Source organism: Silurus meridionalis, chromosome 10 (assembly GCF_014805685.1).
Source record: "Silurus meridionalis isolate SWU-2019-XX chromosome 10, ASM1480568v1, whole genome shotgun sequence".
Lineage (NCBI taxonomy): Eukaryota > Metazoa > Chordata > Actinopteri > Siluriformes > Siluridae > Silurus > Silurus meridionalis.
The window spans coordinates 26,607,322-26,617,600 of NC_060893.1; the positions used below are offsets into that span (position 1 = coordinate 26,607,322).

Consider the following 10,279-nt stretch of genomic DNA (forward strand, 5'->3'; position numbering starts at 1 on the left):
AAATTGAACATTGAAGTTTAGAACAATGTAGCTGTAAATATGTTGTGAGAGTGAACATGAGACATGACATTAGGATGAGTGTCAACAGCGATGAGTGCTGGCCTTGTGGTTATTCAGTGGTTAAACTAACAACAAACTAAAAAGTGACACATTTTGCATGTAGTCCATCAACAGAATGGGAGACTACAGATTCAGAGATTTTTCTAAGACTGTGGTTCATTTTATTCACAACAATAATTACTTCCTAATTTTATTAATTTTAACTTATTTAATGAACTATTTAACTTTTACTAGAACCACATGCAGCTAGAAGTAAACTTTCTGATTCTGTAGCATCTCTGGATGGTGTTTTTGTCTCAGTTTGTACAGCAGTCAAAGACCTTGGTGTGATTATTGACCCGAGTCTTTCCTTTGAGTCTTATGTGAATAATATTATCAGGATCACCTTTTACCTTTCAACTAGCTTGATAAACTAGCTTGTGCTTCTGTTACATCTAAATTGGATGATTATAATGCCTTACTATCTGGATGTTCTAGTTAGTGCATAAATAAGCTTCAGTTTGTCAGGATGCCTCAGGCGGGACCCAAATGCAGGACATAATCAGAGTAGCCTTAGGCAGTCTCTTTAATGAACACAGCAGGCAAGCAAACAGTTTAAACTGTTAAATTATAACTGCTCAGAAGACACAGTTCAAGAATCACAAACAGGCCAGAAATCTAAATATTGGAGAACAGGACCATAGAGGGCAGAGCAAAAACACAGTTTAAAAAAATAGTCCAAAATTACAAATACAGATTCACATAGAGTATAGGAGAGACACAGTCAGAAAAACAGTGCATCTATCCAAATATCATCAGACAGAGAGTCAGAGGACAGGCAGAATCCAAATCATGTAGAACAAAGAGGTCTGTGACAGGGAAAAGTGGAGGCAGAATGGTTCATAACATTCCCAGTTAATCAGGTACTTCAGATCTCTCCGTCGGCCTCTGAAACTCAGAAAGTACAACAACAAGGTGGGGCCTCCATGGATGACCAAGGCAGGTGGCTGGGTTCTGGTAAAAGATACCAAGGAGCAGGCTGGAGCAGGCATCTGAAGTTCGTGCAGCAGGCATAACGCTTTGGGAATGCTACCGCGTTGTCCACGCTCTGAAATAATATGTGTAATCAGGAAGTTTAAAACGCATATAGAGTGAAGCCAGCACCAGCTTCAGCTTGTTCAGGAAGCGCTCTCTGTGTGTTTGTCCCCTTCTTGTAAGTGGTAATTGCCCATTTCTCCCACCTCACCTGCCGGGTCCAGCTCTTGCTTTCTGCTCCGGAAGAATGAAGTTTGGCGGTTTCTTCCCCCCAGTAGAAGCAGCACTGCACTCCGCCTTTCCTCTGCTGAGGAGGGGGAGAGTATGGAGACAAGCAAACTCCCAGTGTGTGGTGTATGAGCTCCTGGAGGTAGTGACTCATGCTGCTGTCCAAGCTTAAAGTTGGCTTGGCCAGATGATAAGCAGAAGCAGCGCCCAGCTAGTAATCTGGATGAACGCTCTCTGCAACCTACAGCACTACCTCAACGCCAGGGCCTGCATTTTCCCTGATCTGCACACTAAATTGTCCAGATCCTGGGACAACCCGTATGCGGGGCACAAAAACAGAGCGTCGTTTCACACACTACCCCTCTAATGGATCATGGCGTTCTGTGTCGAAACCGTCAAAGAGGATTGTCATATTCAATAAGAGTGATTCGACTGAAAATTCCTGACAGGATGTTCTGGGGATCTGACCATGACGGGGCACATTGCACCGCATTACCTGGTGCCTGCCCTGTCCATGCTCCCACAGAGACCTGGTCCATTAACCCTGCCACGGAATGTGTTTCAGGAAAGCTAAAGTGAGCATCCTCCTCGATTTTCACCCGGTCTCGTAGTGGTCCAGGAGACCTTGGAGGCTCCTAAGGCTGCATTAGGGCACTGCCCTGGCTCTAGCCACACCAGGCTCTGGCCCACTGCAGGGCTTTACCAGTAAACTGAGAAATAATGTACTCATTTTACAAAGAAACATTCAGGCTGATGCAGGTGAGGCTCAATGGTCGTGAAGTTCAAGGCTGCTGCTGAGTACTGCTGTTTCTTGATGGTGATGTGTGGTGATGTCTCTTATCCCAGAGATTCCCTCATGTCTGTGTTACCTTCTGGTTCCCAGAGCGAGTCTTGCTGAAGTCATTCACTGCACCCTGATCACACTGTACAGTATTTTAAACATTTATATAACAATAGGGAGACTTGATAATACTTATTTCTCTCTACCTGTCACCTTTCAACTCCTATAGGACCTGCCTGATTCATGCTGGTGCCCTAAATGTAAATAGACGCTAACATGAATTCTCAGTAACGCATGAAGTTAAACACGTCTTTTCGTGTGTAACTTCACCACATTCATCACTACTGTAAGATCTTCTCTTTATCTCTGTGTAGAACATCATCTGTTTATTCTCCATAATGTTTCATTATCAGACACATCGAGTAGCGTAGAAACATCAAGTACCATCATATGATTTCTGTCACATCACACAACTAATACACACATTCATATTATACTAATTCACTGGGGTGTGTGTGTGTGTGTGTGTGTGTGTGTGTGTGTGTGTGTGTGTGTGTGTGTGTGTATGGGTGTAGTTTAGTGTAGATGTAGATGTGTGTGTGGATGGGTGTAGTTTAGTGTAGATGTGTGTGTGTGTGTGTGTGTGTGGAGGGTTGTAGTTTAGTGTAGATGTAGGTGTGTGTATGTGGATTGGTGTAGTTTAGTGTAGATGTGGGTGTGTGTGTGTGTGTGTGTGTGTGTGTGTGTGTGTGTGTGTGTGTGTGTGTGTGTGTGTGTGTGTGGATGGGTGTAGTTTAGTGTAGATGCAGGTGTGTGTGTGGATGGGTGTAGTTTAGTGTAGATGTAGGTGTGTGTATGTGGATGGGAGTAGTTTAGTGTAGATGTAGGTGTGTGTGTGTATGTGGATGGGTGTAGTTTAGTGTAGATGTCGGTGTGTGGATGTGGATGGGTGTAGTTTAGTGTAGATGTAGGTGTGTGTATGTGGATGGGTGTAGTTTAGTGTAGATGTAGGTGTGTGTGTATGTGGATGGGTGTAGTTTGGTGTAGGTGTGTGTGTGTGTGGATGGGTGTAGTTTAGTGTAGATGTAGTGTGTGTATGTGGATGGGTGTAGTTTATTTTAGATGTAGGTGTGTATGTGGATGGGTGTAGTTTAGTGTAGATGTGGGTGTGTGTGTATGTGGATGGGTGTAGTTTAGTGTAGATGTGGGTGTGTGTATGTGGATGGATGTAGTTTAGTGTAGATGTGGGTGGGTGTGTATGTGGATGGGTGTAGTTTAGTGTAGATGTAGGTGTGTGTGTATGTGGATGAGTGTAGTTTAGTGTAGATGTAGGTGTGTGTGTATGTGGATTGGTGTAGTTTAGTGTAGATGTAGGTGTGTGTGTGTGTGTGTGTGTGTGTGTGTGTGTGTGTGTGTGTGTGTGTGTGTGTGTGTGTGTGTGTGTGTGTGTGTGGATGGGTGTAGTTTAGTGTAGATGCAGGTGTGTGTGTGGATGGGTGTAGTTTAGTGTAGATGTAGGTGTGTGTATGTGGATGGGAGTAGTTTAGTGTAGATGTAGGTGTGTGTGTGTATGTGGATGGGTGTAGTTTAGTGTAGATGTAGGTGTGTGGATGTGGATGGGTGTAGTTTAGTGTAGATGTAGGTGTGTGTATGTGGATGGGTGTAGTTTAGTGTAGATGTAGGTGTGTATGTGGATGGGTGTAGTTTGGTGTAGGTGTGTGTGTGTATGTTGATGGGTGTAGTTTAGTGTAAATGTAGGTGTGTGTATGTTGATGGGTGTAGTTTATTTTAGATGTAGGTGTATGTGGATGGGTGTAGTTTAGTGTAGATGTAGGTGTGTGTATGTGGATGGGTGTAGTTTAGTGTAGATGTAGTGTGTGTGTATGTGGATGGGTGTAGTTTAGTGTAGATGTAGGTGTGTGTGTATGTGGATGGGTGTAGTTTAGTGTAGATGTGGGTGTGTGTATGTGGATGTGTGTAGTTTAGTGTAGATGTAGGTGTGTGTATATGTGGATGGGTGTAGTTTAGTGTAGATGTGGGTGTGTGTGTATGTGGATGTGTGTAGTTTAGTGTAGATGTAGGTGTGTGTGTATGTGGATGGGTGTAGTTTAGTGTAGATGTAGGTGTGTGTGTATGTGGATGGGTGTATTTTAGTGTAGATGTAGGTGTGTGTGGATGTGGATGGGTGTAGTTTAGTGTAGATGTGTGTGTGTATGTGGATGTGTGTAGTTTAGTGTAGATGTAGGTGTGTGTATATGGATGGGTGTAGTTTAGTGTAGATGTGGGTGTGTGTGTATGTGGATGTGTGTAGTTTAGTGTAGATGTAGGTGTGTGTATGTGGATGGGTGTAGTTTAGTGTAGATGTAGGTGTGTGTATGTGGATGGGTGTAGTTTAGTGTAGATGTGGTGTGTGTATGTGGATGGGTGTAGTTTAGTGTAGATGTAGGTGTGTATGTGGATGGGTGTAGTTTAGTGTAGATGTGTGTGTGTGTGTGTGTGTGTGTGTGTGTGTGTGTGTGTGTGTGTGTGTGTGTGTGTGTGTGTGTGTGTGTGGATGTGTGTAGTTTAGTGTAGATGTGGGTGTGTGTGTGTGTGTGTGTGTGTGTGTGTGTGTGTGTGTGTGTGTGTGTGTGTGTGTGTATGTGGATGCGTGTAGTTTAGTGTAGATGTAGGTGTGTGTATATGTGGATGGGTGTAGTTTAGTGTAGATGTGGTGTGTGTGTGTATGGGTGTAGTTTAGTGTAGATGTAGGTGTGTGTATGTGGATGGGTGTAGTTTAGTGTAGATGTAGGTGTGTGTGTATGTGGATGGGTGTAGTTTAGTGTAGATGTAGGTGTGTGTATGTGGATGGGTGTATTTTAGTGTAGATGTAGGTGTGTGTGGATGTGGATGGGTGTAGTTTAGTGTAGATGTGGGTGTGTGTGTATGTGGATGCGTGTAGTTTAGTGTAGATGTAGGTGTGTGTATATGTGTATGGGTGTAGTTTAGTGTAGATGTGGTGTGTGTGTATGTGGATGTGTGTAGTTTAGTGTAGATGTGTGTGTGTGTATGGGTGTAGTTTAGTGTAGATGTAGGTGTGTGTGTATGTGGATGGGTGTAGTTTAGTGTAGATGTAGGTGTGTGTGTATGTGGATGGGTGTAGTTTAGTGTAGATGTAGGTGTGTGTGTATGTGGATGGGTGTAGTTTAGTGTAGATGTGTGTGTGTGTGTGTGTGTGTGTGTGTGTGTGTGTGTGTGTGTGTGTGTGTGTGTGTGTGTGTGTGTATGGGTGTAGTTTAGTGTAGATGTAGGTGTGTGTATGTGGATGGGTGTAGTTTAGTTTAGATGTAGGGCTGTGTGTGTGTGTGTGTGTGTGTGTGTGTGTGTGTGTGTGTGTGTGTGTGTGTGTGTGTGTGTGTGTGTGGTGTAGTTTAGTGTAGATGTAGGTGTGTATGTGGATGGGTGTAGTTTAAATAAAGACTCTAAAGTAAATTAGCCCGTCAAGGTCCAACCAGAAGCCGTGGATGACTGCGTGCACTGCTGAAACATAGAGAATCTGCCTTCAGAACAAGAACAAGGCGGCCTTAAAGACAGCAAGGGCCAAACTGTCCCATGCCATCAGAGAGGCGAAGCGCGCACACGCGAAGAAAATCCACAACCACTTCCAGGACAGTGGAGACACTCGGCGCATGTGGAAGGGCATCCAGGTGATCACGAATTATAAGACCACATCACCTGTTTGTGACCGTGACGCATCCCTCACAGATGCACTGAACGACTTCTACGCCCGGTTTGAGGTACAGAACAACGTGAAGGCAAAGAAGACCATCCCTCCTCCCACTGAAAAACTTTATGCAGAGTTAACCCACAGAAGTCTGCTGGACTTGACAACATTCCTGGCAGAGTGCTCAGGGAATGTGCAGAACAGCTAGCAGATGTCTTCACTGACATCTTCAACATCTCCCTGAGCAGCAACGTTGTTCCCACGTGCCTCAAGACAACGACCATTGTTCCTGTGCCAAAGAAATCTACTGTCTCCTGTCTCAATCACTATCGTCCCGTCGCGCTCACACCCATCGTGATGAAGTGCTTCGAGAGGCTAGTCATGAGGCACATCAAGACACAGCTTCCACCCTCCCTGGACCCCATGCAGTTCGCGTTCGTCCGAACCGTTCCACGGATAATGCCATCTCCACAACCCTCCATCTGGCCCTCACCCACCTGGACAACAGGGACTCATATGTACGAATGCTGTTTATTGACTTCAGCTCAGCATTAAACACAATCATTAAGTAAACACAACCACATCACCAAGTTTGGCGATGACACGACCGTGATGGGTCTAATCAGCAAGAACGACGAGTCAGCATACAGAGAGGAGGTGCAACGGTTAACAGCCTGGTGTGGAGCAAACAACCTGTCTCTGAACGTCGACAAAACTTAAGAGATGTTTGTGGACTTCAGGAGAGCACAGAGCGAACAATCTCCACTGACTATCGATGGATCCTCAGTGGAGATCATAAAGAGCACCAAATTCCTTGGTGTTCATCTGGCAGACAACCTCACCTGGTCACTTAACACCAGCTCCATCACGAAGAAAGCCCAGCAGCGTCTCTACTTCCTGAGAAGGCTGAGGAAAGCCCATCTCCCTCCCCCCATCCTGACCATGTTCTACAGAGGGACCATTGAGAGCATCCTGAGCAGCTGCATCACTGCTTGGTTTGGGAACTGCACCGTCTCAGATCGCAAGACCCTACAGAGGATAGTGAGGACAGCTGAGAAGATCATCGGAGTCTCTCTCCCCTCTATCATGGATTTTTACACCACACGCTGCATCCGCAAAGCACACAGCATTGTGGACGACCACACACACCGGTCACACACAATTTACACACACCCCTCACACACACTCTTTACCCTCCTACCATCAGGGAAACGGTTCCGAAGCATTCGGGCCGTCACAACAAGACTGTGCAACAGTTTCTTTTCTCAAGCCATCAGGATTCTCAACACACAGAACTGAAACTGAACTCACACACACTCACACACACTCACACACACACACACACACACACACACAAATGTGTGTTACTGAACTGTACAACCTGGACTAAACATTTAACACACACTCATTACTCATTTCAATCCATTCCACCACCATTTATTTATTTATTATTATTCATACTTGACTGTACCACACTCTCTTACTGCTGTTTTTTGCACCTTTCACTGTATTATACTGTTACATGCTGTTTTTTGCACCTCTTGACTGCTGCTGTTTTTGCACTACATTGTTCTGGTTATATTCTCTCCCGGGTATAGTTTTTAGGTTTACTGGTCGGCGCTATATTTGGTTTTGTGTCTTGTCTTGTGTTGTTTGTCTGCACTGTTTTTCGTCTGCACTGTTTGCACTCGGTTGCACTCGATGCACTTTATGTAGCTCTGTGTTGTGTTGTAGCTCTATGTTTAGTGTAGCACCAGGGTTCCAGAGGAACGTTGTCTCGTTTTTACTGTATACCACTGTGTATAGTAGAAATGACAATAAAAGCCTCTTGACTTGACTTCAGCGTCCACGTAATAACCCAAATTTACACTCACCATTAACCACACACACACATTTTCTCTGTTCTCTTCTCATGCTTCAAACACTGCTACAGGGTTCAGTGCAGAAACTCAAACACAACCGACTCTACACTACTGTACACACACTGCATGTACACACCCTTACTACACTTATAAAAGGAGTGTGTTGTGTTAGAATCAGAGAAAGACTCACACACCACTGTAACCATGGAAACATGGAACACACCTGTGTGAAAGGAGAACGATACAAAATCCCACAGTTAGAGACGTTACACTCACCTTCACCTGGAGTGATGATCAGATTGACCACAGGAACAGTGTTACAGTAGTAAATCCCTGAGTCTGAGACAGAAACATTCCTTATATAGAGGGAGAAATCACTAAACATCATGTATCTGTGATCAGGGAAGTGATTTTTAGGAGTTTCTCCACGTTGAGCAGTGATGATTTCCCATCTCCCTTCAGGAACTCCTTTACTCCATGACACTTTACCATCATTAGTACATAAGAGAATTACGTTCCCCCCTTCTGTGTGTGTCTGAATGGGAATAGCTGTAAAAACATAAAATAAATACAGAAATAATAATATAAAAATAATAACGCAGCTTCTACACTAAATTTTAAACAGTTACAAACACAGAAACCTTCACAAACCTTCATCTTTTACTTCCTGAGATCTTTACTGTTCATTTTTCTTTATATTTTAACTCGTTTGATCGTCGATTGATTGAAAGACTGTTGATTATTTTACACTAACAGCACGACCCCAAGTGTTTTATTCCTCCATCACATTAATGTAACAATTACAAGGTTTTACTCATTAAAGCACTACATCTTTACATCCATTTATGGCTCCATGTAATGATGAAGAACATCACTGAGCTCATGAATATAAACCTGCACCAGTGTCTGAGCTGCAGCTCTATGGAACGAACAAAAAGTGATAGTAGTGTGTGTGTGTGTGTGTGTGTGTGTGTGTGTGTGTGTGTGTGTGTGTGTATTGTTGTTTACTCACCGCTGTGAACTGTGTGTATAGAGACACAGAGCAGGAGACACGTTACACAGAGAACATGCATCATCTATTCTCTTTACCAAACTGATATTAGAACGTCTGGACTTGACTTTTTAAAACCAGCAGCAGGAAGTGACATCACACACACACACACACACACACACACACACACACACACACACACACACACACACACACACACACACACACACACACACACACACACACTGCTGGGACTGGAGATACAGAACTACACACTGTGGTGGCTTCCGTGTGAACGTCATGTGTGTGAGGTTCTGATGTGTCCCTGAGTTCTGAGTTCATATTGAATGCTGTGTTGTTTTTACAATTTGAAATCCACATGATTAGTTTTATATGCATTCAGAATCTTTCAATTGGGCCAAAAGTCCTAGAAAAGTAAATAGAGTGTCAGGATCTTCCAGTTTCTTCACACGCTTCCACTTCCTGTATTGGACGTAGGACTGTTTGTGTCTTCGGCTTTGTCTCAGGTCTGCTTTGCTCAGTTTAGTTTGCCTGTGTTCAGACCCAGGACTGTGTTTTTGCTTTATTTAATTAGTTCTTCAATTAAATAACTTTATTATATTCCAGTCTGCATCCTGTATTTGGGTTCTTCCAGTCACCCCACCTGACAGTTAGTGTGTAATTAAGGTCACTGGCGTGTTCAGTGGTTGGACCGTGTTAGTGAATATTCCGTTTACACACAAATTGTGCAGAAATTTGCTAAATGTTTATTAATAATTAATTTTTTTTTTTTCAATTTGCTGAAAAACTTTGACACGCAACTACACACATGAATACACATATTAAAAGAACCAACCACACCTTTTAGCACACACATGAACACTAAAACCTAGCTCCAGACTATAACCCTAAAACATAGTCCTAAAATATAATCCTAACTCTAAAACTGATCCCTTACAGTTCAGCAACTTCACTACAATTAAACTGTTCATTCCACTGGATTATTAAGGCCTGGAGTTTATAAACAGAAAGCAGCGACCTCTAGTGGCGTCTATAAGGAATAAGTCAGTGATGATACTGGTATAATTTACTGCAATATTGAAGGGTGATGATTTTATTCTCAGATGTTTAACGAATGTACATAAAGAGCTGGTGAGTGTAATACACTTATCTCACATTTCCTCCTGTCTTGTCTTATACAGTCGCTTGTGTACACTTCCTGCTTTTGCGCTCATGCTTGTTTTACATTATGGATCAGTCTGTTTGTGTTCCTGTGTTTGTATCTCACTTCATCATTACCTGAAATTCAGATTTGCTCTCCTCTCAAACCTTTCATTTAATAAAGAAATAAAGGAAATCACCAGAGCTGTTTATTTCCACTGTTCAGGTGTTAGGGTTAGTAGCACTATGGGTGCAGTAGGTGCACCCATAGCACCCATAACCCTAACCCTTAACCCTAACCCCTAACCCTTAACCCCGAACCCTAACCCTTAACCCTAACCCCTAACCCTTAACCCCTAACCCTAGGTTTTAGGGGTCATGTAAGTGTTAGTTTTATTGAAAGTGTTATCTTGTGTGTTGTGTAAATGTATATTACTGTTCACTTCTAATCAGTTTTGCCACCATACAACATACTACAG

General features: G+C 43.3%; 1 protein-coding gene across 1 annotated transcript in view; it reads right to left on the reverse strand.

The window, feature by feature from the left end:
• Positions 1 to 8,750, reverse strand: part of LOC124391880 (serine-rich adhesin for platelets-like) — a 31,539-nt gene extending 22,789 nt beyond the window's left edge. Inside the window, exons 1-2 of the mRNA XM_046858556.1 lie at positions 8,661 to 8,750; positions 7,925 to 8,197 (exon numbers count right to left, since the gene is read on the reverse strand). Coding sequence (XP_046714512.1) covers positions 7,925 to 8,197; positions 8,661 to 8,724 — 337 coding nt within the window. The 5' untranslated portion in view covers positions 8,725 to 8,750. The remainder of the gene's footprint in view (positions 1 to 7,924; positions 8,198 to 8,660) is intronic.
• Between the last annotated feature and the right edge of the window lie 1,529 nt (positions 8,751 to 10,279).